This window comes from Tenebrio molitor, chromosome 1 (assembly GCF_963966145.1).
Source record: "Tenebrio molitor chromosome 1, icTenMoli1.1, whole genome shotgun sequence".
Taxonomy (NCBI): Eukaryota; Metazoa; Arthropoda; class Insecta; order Coleoptera; family Tenebrionidae; genus Tenebrio; species Tenebrio molitor.
The window spans coordinates 14,624,311-14,648,179 of NC_091046.1; the positions used below are offsets into that span (position 1 = coordinate 14,624,311).

At 33.2% G+C, this 23,869-nt stretch overlaps 1 protein-coding gene and 2 long non-coding RNA genes across 8 annotated transcripts in view; 1 reads left to right on the forward strand and 2 right to left on the reverse strand.

Moving 5' to 3' along the window:
• trio (trio Rho guanine nucleotide exchange factor) overlaps window positions 1-23,869 on the reverse strand; it is a 167,408-nt gene that overhangs the window by 94,095 nt on the left and 49,444 nt on the right. For 4 of the 6 annotated variants that reach the window (XM_069039410.1, XM_069039393.1, XM_069039385.1 and 1 more), the window contains exons 4-10: window positions 21,276-21,570; window positions 17,808-18,085; window positions 17,293-17,739; window positions 14,153-14,263; window positions 13,891-13,974; window positions 13,314-13,511; window positions 12,498-12,620 (exon numbers count right to left, since the gene is read on the reverse strand). In XM_069039410.1, coding sequence (XP_068895511.1) covers window positions 12,498-12,620; window positions 13,314-13,511; window positions 13,891-13,974; window positions 14,153-14,263; window positions 17,293-17,739; window positions 17,808-18,085; window positions 21,276-21,570 — 1,536 coding nt within the window. The remainder of the gene's footprint in view (window positions 1-12,497; window positions 12,621-13,313; window positions 13,512-13,890; window positions 13,975-14,152; window positions 14,264-17,292; window positions 17,740-17,807; window positions 18,086-21,275; window positions 21,571-23,869) is intronic. The other 2 variants (XM_069039408.1, XM_069039401.1) reach the window with 2 other exon arrangements.
• On the reverse strand, window positions 5,789-6,408 carry LOC138124472 (uncharacterized). The gene is made up of 3 exons (XR_011157159.1): window positions 6,115-6,408; window positions 5,925-6,066; window positions 5,789-5,865 (listed from the first exon to the last, which is right to left on the reverse strand). It is a non-coding gene; the product is annotated as an uncharacterized lncRNA (long non-coding RNA).
• On the forward strand, window positions 7,275-8,570 carry LOC138124465 (uncharacterized). The gene is made up of 2 exons (XR_011157158.1): window positions 7,275-8,101; window positions 8,151-8,570. It is a non-coding gene; the product is annotated as an uncharacterized lncRNA (long non-coding RNA).

The window sequence follows — 23,869 nt, forward strand, 5'->3', positions numbered from 1 at the left end:
AATAACGCGTTTTTTGACATTTCCTTACGTTTTTTATTGCTATACTGGCCAGGTTTTACCAAGGCTACACAGTTAATTTGCCTATCTTTTTCAAATTATTCTTATAAAATTGAAATAAAAAATTAATAAAAAAAATTAAAGATGAAATAAAGAACACGTGTTTCGTATTTTTTATAGCTATATTTTTTATTGAAACCAAAAAACCGGGCGGTTAAAAAAATAAAATGTTGTCCATTGAACTTAAAATAAAATTTCATCCTTTGCTAAATGCCTTTGGCCGTTATATTCGGAAATATAAAATTTCAAACCATTGAATGATCGAACTCTACTTGCTGCGACGTACAATTGAAAACTGGCTGCCTCAATAAAATTGCAATTTTTTCGAATGTTTGTTTTTGAGACTTATTTATTGTCATCGCAAATGCAGCTATAATTGGAAATTGACTTCTTTGAAAATTAAATTGTAAAATAGTACCTGAATATGTTAAATTTATACGTGGAATCAAAATTCTCTTATTGCGTTCGGTTCTAGTTAAAACTTCGCAATCAATAGCATTGCGATGCATAAACTTGATACATATAGGTCCAAGGGCTTTAGGCCTAAACTGTCAAAATATTTTTTTTTCAAATGCGAACACATAATTTTTTTAACAGTTCTGATAGAGATTTTTATTCTAAAAAGAACAGTGTATCACAAGTGTACACTTACCTACCCAAAATAAAAAAAAAAAAAATTAAAAATGCTATTATCGTCGATGCTTAAACTGCGCTCTGTGGGTACGTGCAATCCCAAATGTTATTACATATTTGTCATTTGTTTTTCCAACTGACTTAATTTGGTTAATTTATTACATTGTAATGCAATGAATTTTGATAGCTTCTCGCTTGGTGCTCGTCATTTGTTTCAAAATATGTATAGTGTTATTTTTTTTTTCTTAAATGAGATTACACGTGTCATATATATATTGTTGTTTTCAGAATAAAAATCTCTATCAGAATTACTAAAATAAAATATGTCCGTATTTAAAAAAAATATTTTGACAGTTTAACCTTGAAGCACTTTGGGTTTTACGTGAATTTAGTACGCCATTTTGTAGCTTATTCACAACCATTTAATTTGGTGTATAGATAAAATCCTCCAATAAATAAGAGAGCTATGGATTTGTCTGATTTTTTGAGGACTCCCTGTATATTATACATAAATTTTATCTTTCTGCACTCCTTCTCCACAAACTATAACTATGCCAAATCTCACAATCCTCCGTACGCGCAATTTGCTTAAAATGGGGTACAAAGGTTTTCCTTCACGTATTAATATAGTATAGATTATTAAAAACAACATTACGAATCAATGATGAATCTTTTACGTTCTAAGGTAAAAACGATTTTTGCGTTAAAATTTGATTCATACTGACAGTTGTTTCACGTTTATTAGCCGAGTTAGCAAAAATACGAAAAATCTGACACTGTCAAAGTCATAGCCGTCCCTTATCTAAGTAAGTAATTGCTGATCGCATGGTATTTGTTTTTTCAATCAAAGAAACCTTTGGTGAAAGTTTTTTAAATATTTATTTAATACGTGAATCTTTCCACGTACAGTGGCGAGCACGGAATTTCGCACACATTGGACATTTCACTAACATAATTTTATTAAAATGAGATACTGGCGGCAGTTTCGTGACAGTTTAGGTGAAACATCAGTTATGATCACATAAATCATGATTGATTATAATATAATGACCATAAAGCTTAGACTAGATAGTTTTTTTAATGACATACAAATTGGTGTGCGAAATTCCGTGCTCCCCACTGTACATGGTTACTTTTTTGATTATTATGAATCTTTGAATAGGTAGACTTATCAAGCGACCAATAACATTTTTGATAAGGGAGTTCATTATTGGTTACACTTCGTTATAATACATAATTGAAACACATGACATTCAATTCTCTAAAAATCGTAGTACATAATTACATCTATGGTTGAATGATTAAGCCATAAGTCTTCAACTCTTTTGGTTTAGCGTTATATTTAAGGAAATGTCTAACGAGTAAATAAATAATGTTAAATTGGTATACAAATGGATTGTACGAGTATATCAATTTAACGCTATTTATTTACTCATATTTAGACATTTCTATAAATATACCGCTAATTATAGAACTGTATAGGTGCAAAAGTCCTTAATAGCCTACTTTCTTAAATTTATTCGTCAAGTCACAATAAATAAATGTACCAAAAAAAAGGTTGGGAATCAAATGCCGTAACTAATATTCAATTGGTAAAATTTACCTATTGCTTTCACAATAAGCACAGCATAATAGCACAGTTCAAGATCAGGTTTTGAATTCATGTCAATATCAAATCCACAACCTACCAGCTTCCTGTTTATAAAGATTTATAACTACGCCTTATTAATTATCACGCGCTAAAAACTAATCTGAAAGAAAACTTCTCTCAGGAGGCGACACGCTTGCATTACGAGCTAGTTGATCGACCTACTAAAATTAATTTTTCTTAGTCGCGTGATATGTTTACTCATTACTTGTAGTTTAGGTTTAGGTGATTTTAATAAAAATAGTTAATTATGCAACATGTGTATAAAGTCCTACTTTTACAAGTGGAAGATTAGAGTGATTAGACAGACGGGCCCAGCGTTTGTTGTAATCCCACATTTTCTAGCCGTGTAATACACAACATTTTTTCGGCCGACAATTTATTTAAAGCAAAATATAATCATTTTTGTTAAAAAATTACCAGACAGGGAATTTATTTTTCTTTCATTGGCAACATAAAGGGATTCAAGAAGCGACTGTCACGACAAAAATCAACCAATTCCTCAAATATTCAAAATCGTCGTCGTCGTTTCTGTTATTCCTAACACATCGCTTGATGCCCCCTTCGGTCCCTACTGCTATACACAATGTATAGCTTGCAATAAAGGATACAAATTCGCCCGACATCAATATTTAACACTTAAAAAATTGTACAAAAATGCTACATGACACTGACATTTTGTGCTGCCAACCTAAAATCTTGCATTAAAAATTCCTGTGTCGATTTTCTTGTCTAGGCAGGGAAATGCTAGTTTCCAGACGATTTAGACGAATGAAAAATCAGTGTTTCTAGACGGAGGCCGAAAAAAGGGTTTTTCGTGCCGCCGGCCGGAATTTGGTAGTTTATAGATCTCGAAATCCTCCAGAAACACATGAATTGCCGGCCTAGTCCAGCTAAAAGTAGTGATTTTGAGTTGTCATCTGTTTCGGGTGGCATGTGTTATCAGGATTCTGTCAAGCGTCAATGTTAATTCTGTGCATGGCTCGTTAAAAATGTTTTTCTATTCACAATAACGTGCAAATCTCTAAGAAGCAATATTTTACTAAAATCAATTAACGAAAATTACGTTTTAAGCGACTTCTTGACCATGAGCTGGTGTATCTATGAGAATTATACCAAATGTTTCAGGAAAATGTCAAAAAAAAACAAATTAATAAAATTTGATAAATGTCAGGAAACAATAGCGATGTTGATTTTAAAATTTAAATGTTGCCAACACAAAAAATGTCCCTAATACCAATTATTAAAACAGATGCTTTATGGGTCTGTCACAATAGTGTTAATGTTAGTGGTAATGTTATAATGTTAATGGAGATGGCAATCGTGATGTTAGTAGTCCAGTGTTCACAATAATGTTAACGGAATGTTACTCTTACAGCTGTCAACGTGGTGTGAACTGTCACTACGCCTGCGCGTGCGTGAAATTCTCGATAGTGATTGGTAGATGTTAACGAAGATGTTAAAGAACCAAACATTTTCTGGATCTCTTAACATCGTTTCTAACATTAACATCACCATCGCCATTGTTGTGAACGGTTGAACGTTTCACCAATGTTCTGAAGATTAACATTCTGGCTAACACTAACATTACCATTAACACTATTGTGACAGATACATTAACCTGCAGAAGTTGGCACAAAAAATGTTGTGTATCACACGTCCAGAAACGGTTTTGCGAGCCTCGGCTATGTCTCGGTCCGCAAACTTACTGGCACTCGTAAACGTGCCGTTTCTGGCCTAGTGATACAAATAACTATTATACAAAATTACGTATTCTACAAAAATTTTTTTGGCGAATCATTGTCTCTATAATAGTTATTTAATAAACTAGTTTGTTAATGAAGGCGATTAATATTGAAACTGTTTAAAGCACGAACGAGTGTAGCGAGTGAGTGCCTTTAATAGTTGCGATTATTAATCGCCCATTAACAAACGAGGACAAGTAGTGTACAAAACTGTAAAATAAAATGTGAAATAATTGTACCGGGTGAGCAACAACAACTGTTTCAGTGACAGATGACAGATAAGCATTGACAAAAACACGTACTAAAGTCAAAAGTTAACGTAGAATTGAAATGTGTAGTCAAAATGGGGCCTTTCTATTTAAAACAACAAATATGGCATCGATTTCCGGTATTTCCGAAAGTGCCACCATTTTGAAAATATTTCATTTGAACTTTTTTATAAGAAAACCAACTGTCAACATAATTGGATTCAGAAAACAATTCTAAAGGTTGAAAAAAAAAGTGTGTGCTTAAGACCACACAACAGAAGTGAAAACTTCGATGATGCTCATTACTGAATTTAAGTAATATCGTACCTATTCTATAAAAAATATATCATTAATTCATTATGGATGACTTGGAGGAATAAGGAGCAAGGCATAAATAATTAATATTATTTAAATCCAATGCTGTTTTTAAATAAACACCAAAAATCTGTATTTTTCAATAGAAACTGTTTTTAGAGGTACTATCGCGGCCATCCAAAAGTGAACGTTTTTTTTTTATAGTTTGATTTTTACTGTAAATCATAGGCGTCCTAAAATGTCAAAGTTTGACACTAGCGATAAAAAAATTATGACTATATTTTTTAAATGCTACATCAGCCACATCTCACTCCGATGCAGACAGCTGGGGCTATTGCAAAGCTAAAAGAAAATTGGTCGTTGGCTGCTGTCGCGAGAGAATTACATTGCAGTAAGACTTGCATCTTCAATACGTATAAAGAGGGGTTGGCAAGAAAACAGGCTTGAGAGGCCAATGCGAATAGGTGTTGGAAAGGTTTCTTTACTAAAGTTTACTTCACAGACAATTAAACTATAGTAAGACTGTCAAGTGGGATTACATTTTCGGGGACGCGCTCAAGTGGCGCTGCCCGAGCGTTAGGCCAAACTAATGTATAACAAGTTGCATATCTGACTTTCTGTATACCTAGTTGCCTATTTTTTTTTTCAATTTGATTTAAATTGATACTTATTTAAAAAAAATAGAAACGACTAAATAAGTATTAAACATTTTAATTCAAATTCTAACATATACAACAAATTAGTAGTTCATTAAACGAGTTTGTGTGTAAATTGAGATTTTTTGGGCATGAGTGGGCTAGTTCAAGGCGAGTGAAACTGAATTGAAGGGTAGATCTAGTTCAATAATTTGATCTTGCGTTAACTTCTAAAATTTCTGGAGATAATTTTAGAATCGTGTAAAAGATTTTTTAATTTTGAAATTGTTTTTCGCTGATATCGGTCCATATAATAAATGTTTCTACCTTTTGAAGTACGACTACTAACTGTCTTGCATTCAAGTACTTGCAACACACTAGAAGATTTTGTTGGGTGTCTATTTTGGGCCTTGGGCATAACAGGAAGGATTAGATTCTCTACAGTGGGATTTTCAGTAATCGTAGAATTTTCAATTTGTTCAGCTGGTCTAACATTATTTATTGAAGTTTGTTTGTTTTCACGAAGAAAAATCGACGGCAGGGCGTATTTATGGAGTTTTGTTTTTTGAGTAAAGAAATTGTTGCTAAAATGTTTCTCGCAAATAAAGGCATTATCTGTTTTGAAGGGTGGTGCAACTTTTACCTAAAGCTTCTATCCATCGTTTCCTTTGTTCTTCTAATTTTGGATACTTAAAATGTTTATTTTTTATCGCCGCTCTTGTTGTTTACAAAGCATTTATGTTTAATTTTTCCCATATCCAAATAAATAAAATAAAAATTGCGATCTGAAAAACCATATTCCGTACTTTTTCAAAAAGAAAAAGATAACTTACCAAATAAAAAGATAACGAAAAATTATCTCAAGAGACTGGTTTGGAGTAATTTATTTTGTAGAACAATTTATAAAATTTATTGACTAAACCTTGACAGAAATTAGAAAATTCAAAATTACTGATGACATTATTAATTAATATTCAAATCAACCTTCTTTTTAAACGGAAACTCTCGATCGGATTAACGAGTAAATTCGGTAATTTAGTTTGGCCTAACGCTAGAGCAGCGCTAGTGTTGTCAGTGTCTCCCATGTTTTATACGGGTTTTGAAAGTCTTAATTCTGTTGATGGTCTGTGGTTTACTTTCACTTTAATAATGTATTAATTACTTCTTAGTCTCATTTTTATTATTACAACTTTTTATTATTAAAATAGTAACGCCTGCTGCACGAACGCCAATGAATACAGCCTGATTTAATCTAACGAAAAATACGGAAATTTTCGAAAGCAATCGTTCACTTTTGGATGGCCGCGATTGTACACTCTAGCAAAATTTGTGAGGTTAGGTTTGGATGTTTAAGTTATAAGTTTTATTTTCTTGACGATTATATTGAACACAACACAAGTTTTCATAGCAATACCAATACCCTGTATTATGATAATTTGTCTATTTTCCTTTTCACATTTTGCTGCACAAATTTTTCCAATAGATGAATTGTTGAAGCCATATAATTGAGAATTACGTAAGTATATACCATTCACGATGTTTTGGCATAAGGGGAGGCTATGGTTTCATTTTTTAACGTTGGATACATGTTTGATTTCTGTCATCTCTGCTGTCACTAAAGTGCCTGACATGCGGACCTATCAAAATGAACGTAACATGTTGCCGAATTTACCGTAATCATAATTAAGCGACTTTAAGACGTATTGATGGTGTTTGTATTAGACTGCAGAACATATTTTCAGTAAGTTACAATGAAGTCAAGTTTCTTTTTTGTGTATAAATTGAATCGTAGGTGAGTACAAGAAAAAAATGTAACACGGATAGTGAAGGAAGAAACAACGACCCAAATGAAATGGCACAGGGGTTTTGTAAGACCTATTATAACTTCGCGATATAGTTGTGAATTTATGGCTTCAGTCTATTTTGAAATGTACTCCTGAAATTTGCCAATATTTTTGTAGATATTGTGAAGAACTTATTTCAGAAGATTGGGCAAAATTAATGTGAAATCTTTCATTTGAAAACGTTTTTCCTTTAAAAATTTCATTAGGAGAATCTGACTCGGAATTTGATTGGGATTTTGAAGCAGGTAATGATGATTCAGAATTTTCTAATGAAATTATGGAAGTTAAAGTTCTTTTGTGTCATAGACGATGGGTGTGTAAATATTTTGCAGAAAGATTCGAATAAAGTAAGGCTTAATAAGTAGGTACAAGATTTTATACAATCTAGTTCTAGGAATGTTTTGGTTAAAATGAAAAATTCATTGAGAAGTTACTAACTGGTTGGTTAAGACACTGTATAGCTGGGTTATCTAAGTGGTGCATAAATTAACAGGAGCTACTTCGTCTTTCGGTCCCGGTCCCTACTATTCTGTAGTTTGTTCAAGTCAGTTTCCTGTTTTGTTAAATTGGATTAAAAATGTGTGAGTATTGTTATATTGCAAACTAGTAAAACTGACAACAATGCACTAGACAATGACGCAGTTTATAACCTCAAACTTAGAAAAACATAACCTAATTCAACAGACAGCTTTACTGCCAACTTAAATGCACTTTTTCCATGGCCTCCCCTTATGCCAAAACATCGTGAATGGCATATATATGCCATTCACGATGTTTTGGCATAAGGGGAGGCTATGATTTCATTTTTTAACGTTGGATACATGTTTGATTTCTGTCATCTCTGCTGTCACTAAAGTGCCTGACATGCGGACCTATCAAAATGAACGTAACATGTTGCCGAATTTACCGTAATCATAATTAAGCGACATTAAAACGTATTGATGGTGTTTGTATTAGACTGCAGAACATATTTTCAGTAAGTTACAGTGAAGTCAAGTTCTTTTTATGTATAAATTCAATCGTAGGTGAGTACAAGATAAATATGTAGCACGGATAGTGAAGGAAGAAACAACGACCCAATTGAAATGGCACAGGGGTTTTGTAAGCCCTATTATAACTTCGCGATAGAGTTGTGAATTTATGGCTTGAGTCTATTTTAAAATGTACTCCTGAAATTTGCCAACATTTTTGTAGATATTGTGAAGAACTTATTTCGGAAGATTGGGCAAAATTAATGAGAAATCTTTCATTTGAAAACGTTCTTCCTTTAATAATTTCATTAGGAGAATCTGACTCGGAATTTGATGCAGGTAATGATGATTCAGAATTTTCTAATGAAATTATGGAAGTTGAATAGTTTTGTTCTTTTTTTTGTCATGGACGATGGGTGTGTAAATATTTTGCAGAAAGATTCGAATAAAGTAAGGCTTAATAAGTAGGTACAAGATTTTATACAATCTAGTTCTAGGAACGTTTTGGTTAAAATAAAAAATTCATTGACAAGTTACTAACTGGTTGGTTAAGACACTGTATAGGTGGGTTATCTAAGTGGTGCAGGAGCCACTTTAACTTTCGGTCCCGGTCCCTACTATTCTGTAGTCAGTTCAAGTCAGTTTCCTGTTTTGTTAAATTGGATTAAAAATGTGTGAGTATTTTATATTGCAAACTAGTAAAACTGACAACAATGCACTAGACAATGACGCAGTTTATAACCTCAAACTTAGAAAAAAATAACCTAATTCAACAGACAGCTTTACTGCCAACTTAAATGCACTTTTTCCATAGCCTCCCCTTATGCCAAAACATCGTGAATGGCATATATATACCATTCACGATGTTTTGGCATAAGGGGAGGCTATGATTTCATTTTTTAACGTTGGATACATGTTTGATTTCTGTCATCTCTGCTGTCACTAAAGTGCCTGACATGCGGACCTATCAAAATGAACGTAACATGTTGCCGAATTTACCGTAATCATAATTAAGCGACTTTAAAACGTATTGATGGTGTTTGAATTAGACTGCAGAACATATTTTCAGTAAGTTACAATGAAGTCAAGTTTTTTTTTTGTGTAGGTATAAATTGAATCGTTGGTGAGTACAAGATAAATATGTAGCACGGATAATGCAGGGAGAAACAACGACCCAATTGAAATGGCACAGTGGTTTTGTAAGACCTATTATAACTTCGCGATAGAGTTGCGAATTTATGGCTTGAGTCTATTTTGAAATGTACTCCTGAAATTTGCCAACATTTTTGTAGATATTGTGAAGAACTTATTTCGGAAGATTGGGCAAAATTAATGGGAAATCTTTTATTTGAAAACGTTATTCCTTTAATAATTTCATTAGTAGAATGTGACTCGGAATTTGATTGAGATTTTCATGCAGGTAATGATGATTCAGAATTTTCTAATGAAATTATGAAAGTTGAATAGTTTTGTTCTTTTTTGTCATAGAGGATGGGTGTGTAAATATTTTGCAGAAAGATTCGAATAAAGTAAGGCTTAATAAGTAGGTACAAGATTTTATACAATCTAGTTCTAGGAATGTTTTGGTTAAAATGAAAAATTCATTGAGAAGTTACTAACTGGTTGGTTAAGACACTGTATAGGTGGGTTATCTAAGTGGTGCATAAATTGACAGGAGTCACTTCGTCTTTCGGTCCCGGCCCTTACTATTCTGTAGTCTGTTCAAGTCAGTTTCCTGTTTTGTTAAATTGGATTAAAAATGTGTGTATTGTTCTATTGCAAACTAGTAAAACTGACAACAATGCACTAGACAATAACGCAGTTTATAACCTTAAACTTAGAATAACATAACCTAATTCAACAGACAGCTTTACTGCCAACTTAAATGCACTTTTTCCATGGCCTCCCCTTATGCCAAAACATCGTGAATGGCATATAGGTATTAAATCCTACATTCATCTGTAAACTTACAATATTTGTCGTGTCTTTATCGTTTATATTATATAAACTACACAGGTATTTCACGAGTGATAATGAGCCTGACGGAATAATAAATTCAACCCACAATACATTTTCAAAAAAAGCCGGACATTTTAATTTCAGTAGCCAGCTTTTTTCGGAAATATAATGCGGGTTGCATTTTAAATTACGTCAGGCTCATTATCACTCGTCAAATATCCTGTATATACAGGTGTCTCAAAAATGGCGCCCAATCTCTTAAGTGGTTAAGATATTTGAAGAGTAGAGTTAAATTTCGTTGTCAATTTTTTTTTCCTTTGGCTAGTTTCCAAGTTATACAGAGTTTAAAGTAAGCAAATGTGGCAACATTCACCTGTAAAATTTGTTAATAAAGAAGATATACCTCTTTGAAATCAGCATATTTAAGAGCACGTTGTACAAAATCTATTGTTCCGATCAAACTTTTGTATTGAGATTTACCTTATCAGACCTCTATTCTTTAAGACCCTTAGGAGATTGGGCGCCATTTTTGAGACACTCTGTATACAGACTGATCACAAAAAAAACGCCCCAGCTTATATCTTTCTTATTAGAAATCGGATTTCAACGAGCCATACATCAAATTAAAGCGTTCAAAAAGTACTATAAACTGGATGTAAAATGTTACCCTTAGCAACGCTACCTTGCAAGGGTCAAGGGTCAACTTAATTTTTTTAAATAGCAATACATAATTTTTTTGGTACAGTTAGATTCATTATTTTTTTCTGAGTTAAAAAATACAGCACACCCTGCATATTTAAATGTTATTCTAAAATAATAAATAAATAAAATTATTAGGAATAAATAGAACTTTATTTGTAACAGGCCATGAATTACTTATGAAGAAATTCTTGTAGCCATGGAAACACAAATAACTTTGCAAGCATTCGGGGCACTTTTCCAGATTCCGCAATATTATCGGAAATTTTTGTATTATAAAACAAAAATGTTTATGTAATTATGTTATTAACTAAAAATTTATTGTAAAAATAAACTTTATTTGTCGTAATTTTTCTTTAATTTTTTTTCTCCAATTTCGTGTTCTGAAATAAAATTAATAAGATCTAACTTATGGATATGTTACAAGCATATTTCGAAAATAATAAAATATACATAGTATCTTTTTCAATGCCACCTGAAATCCTTCTGAATGCCATGCGAAGTGTGATACGTAGATGTCAACAATGTCTCGAACAAAATGGTGCTCAATTTGAACAGTTCCGTCGAAAAAATTATATTGTTATTTTTATTGTTCGTATTAATGAATAAATATTGTTTCCATGGCTACAAGAATGTCTTCATAAGTAATTCATGTTCTGTTACGAATAAAGTTTTACTTATTCCTAATAATTTTATTTATTTCTTATTTTAGAATAACATTTAAATATACAGTGTGCTATATTTTTGAACTCAGAAAAACATAGTGAACCTATCTGTACCAAAAAAATTATAGGTACGTTGCCATTTAAAAAAAATAAAGTTGACCCTTCACTCTTAGAGCAAAATAGGGTTGCTAAGGGCAACATTTTATATCCAGTTTGTAGTACTTTTTGAACCCTTTAATTTGATGTATCGCTCGTTGAAATCGGATATCAAATAGGAAAGATATAAGCTGGGGCGTTTATTTGTGATCAGCCTGTATATACAGTTACTCTTGCAGCTCTGCACTGAGGTCAGTCCACAACGTACAATGAAAATTTAAAATTGACAAGTGACGCACAGTTGATTGTTTTTCGCTCGCTCCGCTAAAAAACTCGACTCCCTTGATTTTAGCTTGCCATGTCGCTGATCTGCGAACGATTTTCGCTTGTGCTGCGAACGATTTTACCGTGTCACATGAAACTAATTCACTGCCCGGGAATAAAATGTATGTGGCGCGCCTAAAGAAGTTTTCACTTCAAAAAGTTGATTGTCGTTTGCCATTGAAATTAAAAACGGGACAATATACCGTGCGACCAACAATAATTTAGATTAAAGAAGTCTTTGTAATTTTGAACGTCCGTCTAAATCTACTTCTGTATTTTTTGTTGTATATACCTACCTGTTTTAATTTAAATTTGGAAATGTTTGACGAAACTCGGCCAAACAGGTATGTCCATCATCCGTTATTGAAAATACCATGACGAAAATAAGATTCAATGATAAATCTTTTATGTTATGAAGTAAAAAGCATTTTTGCATTAAAATAGTAACAGTTGTTTGACGTTTTATTAGCTGAGTTAGCAAAGATACAAAAAATTTGACACTGTCAATGTCATAGCCGCCCTTTAACTAAGTAATTGTTGATCGCACGATATAATACAGTGGACAAGGGGCGGGCAATTTTTGGGAGACAAACCGGTAAATATTATCAAAATTATATCAAACTTCAGGTGTTTCGTGAACAGTTTAAAAAAAACTCACCTGGGCAACATTCTCAAAATGTTCGTGACTTTTTTGATACACCCTCGCTTTCTGAAGATTTCTTCCAATTCCTGTATTTTTTCTGATGAAAACTTCACCATGGTTTGATAACCAATCCAAAACCTGCAAATAAAAGGTAAATTAGAAAACTAAAACTGTTTCATAAAGTGTCACAACAAGCACACTTGAAAATCTAAATTATATACATACAGGTGATCTACGAGTAATAATGAGCGTAATGAAATTTGTGATGCAGCCAACATTACATTTCCACGGATCATATGGATTTAAAAATAGTAATTTATTTATCGAGTTCGTGTGTAAATTGGACTTTTTTGGCACGAGTGGGCCATTTTAAAACGCGAGTGAAACGAGCGTTTTAAAGGCCCACGAGGTATCCAGGTATGTTGGGAAATGTCATTAGTGGAGTGATACATTGGTTAGATGAAGGGCTCATTTGTGCTTGGAACAGCATGGAGAATATTTTTAGCATTTATTGTAACAATTATTGAATAAAATAAACGTATTTGTCTTGAAGATTCACGTATTTTTTTGACAATAAAATCTTATTTTAAACTTGCCACCATCTTGGCTTTCAACGGACGTTTTATTTTACGTTTGGAAAGTAGGTCAAGTGTGTAGCTGAAGTAACGACATACGGATTCAAATCCATGGATAACACGATTACAAATTATTTTGATCGCTCGATGTAAAAGACGTTGTACGTTGTTACGAGCAACTATCATGAAAATTAATGTTGATACAGATTTTGAACATCATTCAAGTCAATGTAAGTGAAAAATATGTATCACTTACTTGTTTTACATCTTCTTGAAATAACCTTAAGGCTAACCGTTGGTGTAGTTTGATTTTCTTAGCATGCCATTTTTGTTCAAGGGCTCTGTGGTGATTTAGAATTTGATGAATTACTGCTAAAACATGACTAGCACCTTCACTATAATCTGCAGCCGGATTTCCACCAGGTCTGTTCTCAAAGTTACCGGTTCCATCACCCTGAAAAAATACCAGACTATTTAGTATTTAAATAATTAGCAATAGTTTTTGTTAGTGAATTAATATCAATCTCCACAGTCATTTATAAAAGTAATGAAGAATTCAATACCTTCCTACGACCAATCGGAATTTTAAATATACGACCTGTGTTAAAAATTAGAACAGTTAACGATTGAAAACACAAGCATTAGCTGCTAGGATGAAGGTAGTTCCAAATTATGAAACTAATATTTGGTCAACGGAAGATTTGTAAACGTGCACTTTGCCGAAATGTCTTACTGTAGTGAGTATTAATTTCAAAATCAAAAACAGGTCTACAACGTGGCTGAATTACGTAAGCACTACAAAAATTAGTATTTATTAAAAAATAAATATTTACATGTTTTTTGTCACTCCCTGGTTGATTGCAGACTTGTACCAAATGATCCAACTGATAGAGAAGTTTCTTACTCGTACTATGTACCTGTTACCAACCAACACCATTTATTAAATTATTAAACCCAACAACTACTTACTAAAATTCAACAGAAAGTACAAAATTTATTAGAAACGATTCTCATGTTCAGAAAAAGAAGACTGAAAATAGAGCAAGAAAACCATCGAAATTATACCATATCCCTATGAAACAAAATAAATCATACGTTGATTAAATTTGTACTTTGATTTCCTTCTCCATCTGCAGCGGGCACATTATGGCACACTTGTAACATCACATCCAATCCATTTAGAAGTGATTGGTACGAATTATAAACCTAAGAGATTTATGATTATTACCAGTATGTACTACTTTACTTGCTAAATAATTTCGTATCTTAAAAAAATAATGTCACATTGTTACCATAAAAAAAATTGACCTTAGGTACGAAAAATGAATTACAAAGCTTAATTCATAACACAATTAGCATAAAACGAAATTTAATTAAAAGATATCATTAAGCTACGATAAAAGAAATTCATTTAATACAAAATTTGTAATAAGTCGAGCTAAAGTCAAAACGAAACATGACATCACATAGTTTGCGCAGAAGACGATTTGTAGATCAGTTACGTATATGACAGTGGCGGAGTCAAAACATTTTTTTTTTTTTGTTTTGTTTACGCTATGCAGGGTGTTAGGGGAATGTTCTGAAGATGAAGATAGTTTTCATTATTCTATTAGAGGTTCTACAACAAAAGTAGATCATCTCGGTGTAGAATTTCTTTCATCAGATGAAGAAAATTGAGTTTTGGTTAAGTTTTTGCCCCTAAATTGATACACCAGTGCCGGCGGTAAATTGGAGAATGCGCATCCTAAGCTTCGCGCTGTCATGTTTCGTTTTGACTTTACCTCTATGTTTTGTAAAACTCAGAATAGGATAGCAGAGTACGAAATTAGTTCATAACGCAACTACATATAAAGTGGCTACGAAAATTGAAGTCACTTTTCTTCATATTGCCAAGAGATGTCGCGTTTTTACAAAAAATTTGAGGACCAAAAAAAATTTGATGAAATGGCAGCATCGAATTCAATATTTTGTGCAATTGTCACTATTTTAAACAACTGTCAATGTCACTGGCAATTTAAAATTCTGAATTTCAATATTGAGCAGCGAATAACTATCATAAAATGGTATTAACTTGCTAAAGAAGGTCACTTTGGTAGAACAGCAGCTGTGCAGGATCATTAGCGTGCAACATTGTTCTAATCGGCATTTTTTGAAAGCAGCGTTACGTAAAAAACAATGTTGCCGGCAATTCCATTTCATTTCATGGCCTACTAAATCTGAACTGCGCTGCGCTTATAATAAGCGCAGCGCAGTTCAGATTTAGTAGGCCATTTTCATTTTTTCTTGTAGTTCCATCTTTTGGGCAAATGTGGAAAAGTGAATTCAGTTTTCCACGGCTTCCTAGATTAATAAGAGTCGAAGCCTCTAATACGAATAAATAATCGTAATTTGTATGTTACATACACTACTTCAAAAAGTAGATTATTGATAGAAAAAAAACATTAATACGATTTTTCATTAATTTAATTTAAATAATTTTCGTTTTTTGGTAGAGAGCGCTACTATACTTTTGGCTTTTGAAGGAACAGACAGTTCAAGGAACTCGACCAGCCGTATTAGAGGCTTCGACTCTTATTAATCTAGGAAGCCGTGCAGTTTTCGTAGCCAATCTGTATAACAAAAACTGGCATTCGTTCTCTAAGAAACATAAGACAAAGATTTTAACTAAAATCCTCAAACGTGTCCTTTTTTGCTGTTTCGATTTATTTGAAGTGAGAAGAAATTTCCAAGAAATTAGTTCGATTGAAAACTGATATTCCTTTTATTCAATTTTCAACTGAGGGTAAAGTGTGGTCTCTTTTTAGCTTAGTAATTGGTGTCAGTATTCAACGATTTTACAAACACTATATAAAATACATATCTGTTCACAATTCAGTACTGCAATTCGCTCTATTTTTTTTTAACTTACCCGACCAAAGGTAGGTAAGTTATTGTGATGGGTCCAAAATTTCGAATTGCTAATTTCATCAGATCTTAACGTTTTGAGGTCCTCTGAACACGTTTATGAAGTTTTTAGAATGATGTCTGTCCGTGCGTCTGTCTGTGCGTCTGTCTGTCCCACTTTTCGTTCTCCCACGATTACTCAAAAACGCTTTGACCGATTGCTTTCAAATTTGACCAACACAAACTTACCCGTGGTCTCTCGAGTTGAAAAGCTTTTGGTGTCAATCGGACCACGGGGGGTGGAAGAGGGTGGGGGTAGGTCGAAAAAATTATAAGGTAACATGGAAATTTGACTTTACCGTTTGAAAGGGCATGTGTTTTTATGTCGGAAATGATGTTTACCATTTGCGGATTTTTCCAATATGGCGGACTTATGAAGTAATTTACGTCTTCATAGGTCGACGGCGATAACTGCTGAAACTTTTAACAAAAAAATCTCGGATCTTGCCATTGGAAATAACTCTGTAGTAGTGACCACCGAATAGAGTTTGGTGTCAATCCGACTACGAGGGGTGGAAGAGGGTGGGGGTTGCTCGAAAAAATTATAAGGGAACATGGAAATTTGACTTTACCGTTTGAAAGGGCATGTGTTTTTATGTCGGAAACGATGTTTACCATTTGCGGATTTTTCCAATATGGCGGACTTATGAAGTAATTTACGTCTTCATAGGTCGACGGCGATAACTGCTGAAACTTTTAACAAAAAAATCTCGGATCTTGCCATTGGAAATAACTCTGTAATAGTGACCACCGAATAGTTTGGTGTCAATCCGACTACGAGGGGTGGAAGAGGGTGGGGGTTGCTCGAAAAAATACTGAGGTGACATGGAAATTTGACATTACCAGTTGAAAGGGCATGTGTTTTTATGTTGGAAATGATATTTACTATTTGCGAGAATTAGAAGACGACTTATGTGGGTTAACACGGACAAGGTAGGTATCTCGGGTCAATTCAGATTGGTTTAAATTGATGTCGGGTAAGTTACTAGGCCGGGTCTTCGACTCGGCTCCGTCCCTCATTTTTTTAATTCAAGAAAACTGCGGTTGAGAATATTCAAATCAGGTTTTGGTGACTAGCGAATGTTCTTAGTGGAATAAAAATTATATATTATGCTGAAATCATTATACGTAGTTACGTTATTTACTGTACAAAAGCCGAAGAAATAATTTGAAATATTAAACAAACGAAGTAAAAAAGAATTAGAAGCAACTGTCTTTATCGTTAAACCTCTATTGCAATCTTACTGATTATCATATAATGATATGGCAGTTAACACACGTAACAAAAATACCTCTGTATAAGCTTGGCACATCGATTCATATAAATTTTGATGCTGATGAATAGAATTTTCGAGCATCATTATCTCTGAAGGAATATTGGCATTTTCACAGGCAGACTTCCAAGTAGGCACATTGTCCACATATTGTTCGGCTTTATGATGAAAAATCACTGATAACGCTAACACTGCTGTCCTTTCATCTAAACCTGCAGCAAAATCCTTCCATGTTCTGTCTAATCTGCTTGCTACAGATCTAATATGAGTCGCAGCATAATGACCACCCTCGATTAAACGACTAGCCACAGAGAGTATTCTATTAATATTAACGTATACATTCATGGAACTCATTGTAAAATGTTGGTGTTCTTCTTGTAATTGCTTAGCTAACTGATAAGTATGGCCGATTTCTACGTAGTTTAAAAGGAACACATCACGGTTGTGGCAGATCCAGTCCAACATCTATGTCAAAAAAATAGATAAAACGATGTTAACTTGGTCCGTTAAAATTAATTTGTTGCAACACTTACTTTCTCAAAGTCCTGTTCAAACAATCTTAACTGAAAGCATTGATCTAATTTTAATTTCTTTTGATGCCAAAGTTGTAGGAGATGTTGCTGTGATGTGTGAACTGCCTCCAAATTTTGTAATACTAAATTTTTTATATCAGCTGTATCCGAGTTGGTATTATTAGGAGATTCCGGTTCCCTGCCCCCGCCTCCTCCGCCTCCACCACCACCGCCGCCGCCGCCTCCACCACATCCTTGACCTGTGTCACTACCACAGATTTTTTGTAATAAACGTTTCCCTGAAAAATTATAAATATTAACAATTAGGTGGTACATTTGTTCTCTGAAAAGTGATTTCTACAGCAGCAAAACCACAAAAATAAATGAGTACAGATTTTGCAGAAAAAACCTACCAACAATTTTTCATTTACTTTAAAAGCTTGGTTTTACATATTTATAAGAAATATGAATTTTTTATAGGGTTAATTAATTTAATTTGCACTCATGTTATTGCAGGCGTCAAATTAAATAAGACATTTTAGCTTTCAACTTATATATAGGGTGATTCACGACTAATAATGAGCCTAACAAAATTTTTGATGCAACCAACAATACGACTAAAGATTGTAAGTTAAGCAATTTTTCCACATAATTTTTATTAAATTTAACAAATGTAATGTTGGCTGCATCACGAATTTCGTTAGGCTCATTATTATTCGTGAATCACCCTGTATGTGTATTATTAAACTCCTTATAAACTTTTAATTTGTGATAGCTACAGTTGGTTGCAAAAAAAAACGGGAACTGTCAGAATAAAATTGTGTGAAACCTTCTTACGAGAGATAGGTTAGAATTATTGTCAAAATTCAATGGCATTTAAAAAAAATTAAGTCTGTCTCAATTCTAAATTTCCACAAACACTGCATTCTACGTTGGAAATACAACCGGCAACACTGTTTGGTGAAAAATGCGTCAGATTGTACATATTTGTTAGGTTAACTGTCAATTTCCGTTTTTACAACTCAAAATTTTAAAATAAAGAAAAAGAACGAAAACCTTTTTTAAAATGCAGCAAGTAGGTAGAAAATCCAATTCTAAAAGCAAAATAAACTTATGAACTAATTTTAATGTTTTCGAATCATGTTTGTGAAATAATTATACAGGGTTATTCTAAATGATTGTAGTCGAAGTAGGCGTGAAAACTGAATGTAAAATTTATGGTTGCCGCTCCACATAAAAAAACATCAAAATGATGTGAATAGTGAGTACACACCGTTCACACACGGGAGTCAAATTGGGTGCAAAACAACTCAATATATCTGGATTCAGTCGTTAATTTAACAAAAATAAATAAAAATCTCATCACCGCACTTTTCACCTAAAAAATGACAGTGACAGCGACAAAACTGACAGTTCACATGAAAGCGGCAAAAATGTAATAACATGGGCATGGCCTACTTCGACTACAATCATTTAGAATAACCCTGTATTTCCAACTTTGGTTATTAAGAATCCCCGATTTAGAAATATTTTTATTTTGCCAACATAATTCAACAGGTGGCGGAAATTCAGAATTGAGACAAACAATATTTGATCGGTATTGTCAAATAGACAATTTTCTTTTCCCGTTTTTTTCGCAACCAACTGTACATGTCTAGGTCCTGTAATAACATCACTATGTAAATAAATCTTCGATTACCTACCAAAGTTTCAAATTAATTTATTTATCGAAGAATTATTATTCAGTTAACGTTTTGCCTGTAGGTTATCTAATTCAAAGTAAAATTTAATCAGTATTTACGAAAACGAAAACTACGTTGTTCGACTAGTAACTCAACTCTTTGACGAAGTAAATATGTATATTCAGGCTGTTTGCCAGTGCCGTTGGTTTTACAAAGGTTATTAAACAAAAACTTCCGAGCAAAGGAAAATACACAATAAAATGTATATTTGCACATTTACGCTTTGAATATGAAATTCTGAATTTTGGTTTTTCACAAATGATCTAAAATTGGAGCATTAAACAAATTAAATAAAAAAAGAACATCCAATGTATTTGTTCAATGCTTTCAAACACACACATCGTTTTAACTGTAAAAGCAAATCATTGTTTCGTTAATTTAATTGGTTTTATTAAAAAAATATTAATCACTATTCAGTAACAACATAATAAAATTAACACAATTCTTTTGTTAACTGCGCTTTCTTAGGTATTGTTCTTATGTTAAATAGATAAAATGAGTACAAGCGTATTTTATCATGTATTTTCTATGTGGTCATTCTACCTCGTATGTCAAATACAATGTAAATCGATTTATACAGGTTTTCTCGAAGTTGACGCGTTCCTTGTAACACGAGGTAAAGTAACGCTTCAGGTATAAGGTATAAGATTATATGGCAGCAGTAAAATTATCCCAATAATGGAAACCAATATTGGCGTTGAGATGGTTGTCTCGGCTCGTGCAGCTGCATCCCTTTTCCTCGGTTCAGGGCAGGGATTAAAAATTTGTGATAGAACATGTTTTTGATGTTTATTGTAAATTTTGTGATTGTAACGAAATTCCCTTTAGTACTTTGTGTCTTGAAAACAGTAAAGATGATTTGTAATAGTATTGTATATTTAATAAATAAGTATAATTTCATCGGTACGCATTTGTTTTGAGGCCGGCTCTGGAATTCACAACAGAGAATTGCTTGAAGCATGATTTATGGTTGGGCTGACCGCCTACTGCAATTGCGACAAAAGGGACGTTTATCTCCGGTCAAATACTTTTAAAGGGCCATATAATCTTATACCTTAAGCGTTACTTTATTACACATTATTCTTAAGAATTTTAGCCTAAATCTTCTTAGTAAAATGTTTGTATTAACGGAGATAATTGATTGTATATTTTTATTGTTTTCTAAAATTTTAAGTCCGGTCCTGTCCATTTCTCCGCTGTACTAGATTAATAACTAACCTGGCCCAGAATGGTGTCTTTCCGGAAATCGCTTTGCAATACTCTCTGGACGCTGCAGATGCATTCTGATAACGTGATAACATCGCCCATACATTCGCAACATATCTGTGAGCTCATTATTTTCCTAATAATAAAGCCATTTCGAATAATTAGATGACAACTCTGACAGTAGTTTTGATTAACGTCCATGCTCATTTGATTTTTTTTTGTTAATTCCAATTTCTAACAAATCAGCGCAAATTTGAGCAGGACCGGTTTCAAAAATTTCAAAAAAAAAACTTATTGTATCTTCATTGCCGTACACATTTTACTAAGGTGATTTTGGCTAAAATTCTTTAGAACAACGCATACTATCACACATTAAAAGGAACGCCTCAACTTCGAAAACACCTGTATATTGTCTGCGACATTAGTGGTTCATCCATTTGACCACAAAATTTTAGAAGCGCAGCATTTTAAAACTTATCTCGTCTTTTTCCTTCGAACGTTTATAAAAAAAAGACAGAGAACGTAACATTTAAAAGCTCACCTAACACATCGATATCTTCCACTGGAGCTTTCATAATTTTCTTTTTCATTTCGTTATGAAGGTCAATTTTATGTTTAGCTCCGCTAACGTCATCGGCGAAATCATTTCTTGCAAGATCTTCTTGAAGATCATCTAAACGGTCCAAGAGATCGGCGGCTTGCCACGCAAATTCTTCCACAGCAAGTCTAATCTCCAACCAAGTTGAGTGATCATAACTGAGTGTGCCATCTAGATCTGATGTTAATTGTGAAGTATCTATTATTTTCGACAAGGCCTCTATACTTATCATATTTGTCTGAAAATAAATAAATGTGTATGATACAGTATTATTTACATCACAAAAGTCTTTGTGTGTACCATTTTTCAAATGGTATTTCTTAAGCTGGCGCCACACATGCGATATTCGTCGAGTCTCGAGGACCGAATCTGTCATTCGGCAAATACCTTGTGGTGTGGGTGAGTGAATAAGCTACAGCGAATGTTCGTCGAAATCGGTATACACATTTGGATTTCCCACTTAATGTGGAAAACTGTCCCGAATGTTCATCTTGCCGCATTATAATCTTTGGTCTACAAACGAATTCAAGAGCAAATGTTGGGTTTCTACCAAAAAGTTATCAATTTTTTTCATTCATTGTTTGTTTAGGTATTAGGAAGATCTATCAGAAAGAGAAGAAAAAAGTGGGGGTTTTCATTTAAAATGTAATTTTAATCATTTTTGACAGATGACAGAGTAGTAGGACGTTTTTATCGCGATAAACATTTTTGATTGGATGAAAGCAAGCGTTCTGATTGGCTGAACACGCACGTTTGATGTACAGATAGAGACATGGAATTTCGGGTATAATTTTTCTGTTACTTCAGAAAATTGCGATGTAAATCAGTCTTGTACTATTACGATCATAAAATTTGGGACATCAAACTTCTGTCACATTAAAAAAATTACTCTAAATCATGCTTTATTGAAACTGTCACATGAAAGATGAAATTGTTGTCAATTTGACACCGGTTTAAAATATAATTTTTTAAATATGCGAGTACATTTGGGTATTTGTTTTATATTTTTTATTAATTAAAACCTCGTTCTATTCCATTTGTCTGATTCTTACAACTTTTTGAATATTTTCTCGGTAAATCTGACATTCACATTTTCAAAATTGACACAATCAAAATTGAGGTTATTAATACATAAGCATAACAGACCAGACATTATAATTTTAAATAAACAACAAAAGCAAGCATATCTTTTAGATATAGCTGTTCCAAATTCACATAATATAACACAGACATATAACACAAAAATTAATAAATATTTAGAGCTGTCCGTTGCTATGAGAAATCTTTGGTGTTTAGAAAAAATTTCGATTTTACCACTTGTAATTTCAGCAACGGGAATAGTACCGCAATCTCTTTTTAAAAATTTAAAAATTCTGGATTTAGATAACACATTGGTAGTTGAAATTCAAAAAGGTATATTATTATACTCATGTCACATCGTGAGGAAGTTCCTTAACATTGACACAGAACATAATACACAACAAAGTCAAAATGCGGAGGCGAGACGCCGGTAATTATGTTGATAAGCACTGCACTATTACTTGATAGTAATATCCGTAATAGTGTATGTACTCCGGCAAAATTGCCGTGCCGCCGGGTGGAGGTGGGATACAAAAAAAGAGTCGTTTTATAATGTATGACAGCACGATGACATTAGTGTCCAAAATTTTTTGATCGCAATAGTACCATCGCTAGGCAAAAAAAAACTCGTACAGACAAAATTTTAGTATTGTAAATCAAAGTCTACAACGTCAAACGTTATTGTCAGTGTCAAAGTCAATCCGAAAAAATGGGTTTAACTGAAATTTAAAAAAAAAAGACTATAGCGCAACGGTATTTCGATACGGTCAATTGTTGCAGAGGTTGGTGTTGATAAACGCACCGTTTTATTGGCCAAACAAAAAAAATCAAACCTATGCATACATAACCTTTATTAAAAAAAGCGACGTTTACACAGCTCAAATTTTTAATTTTTGGATCTGTTGTTCTGTTATCTGTGATTTTCTTTTGGCCAGCGATAATACGTGGGAATTAATCGAAATAAAATCGACGTGTCCGATTTTCTTAAAAACATCAGATAACGCTATTATGAATTTTGTTCCAAACTTTATGTTCACACTGTATATAACCTATAATCAACAAGGTACAGTGGCGAGCACGGAATTTCGCACACATTGGACATTTCACTGACATAATTTTATTAAAATAAGATACTGGCGGCATTTTCGTTACAGTTTAGGTGAAACGTCAGTCATGATCACATATGTCATGATTGATTATAATGACAATAAAGCTTAGACTAGATAGTGTTTTTTTAATGACATACAAATTGGTGTGCGAAATTCCGTGCTCCCAACTGTACAATGGTGGACAAAAATTTCGTCCACAACTGTCATTTCACTCACGTATGCTGTAAAGCAGCCTTTAGGAACGAATAATCTCACTTCACATGTTCTTATGGGTCACAGTAACAAATTTCAAATTTTAATTTGCAAACGTCAATCATAATGACAATAAAGGTTAAACTACAGGCAATT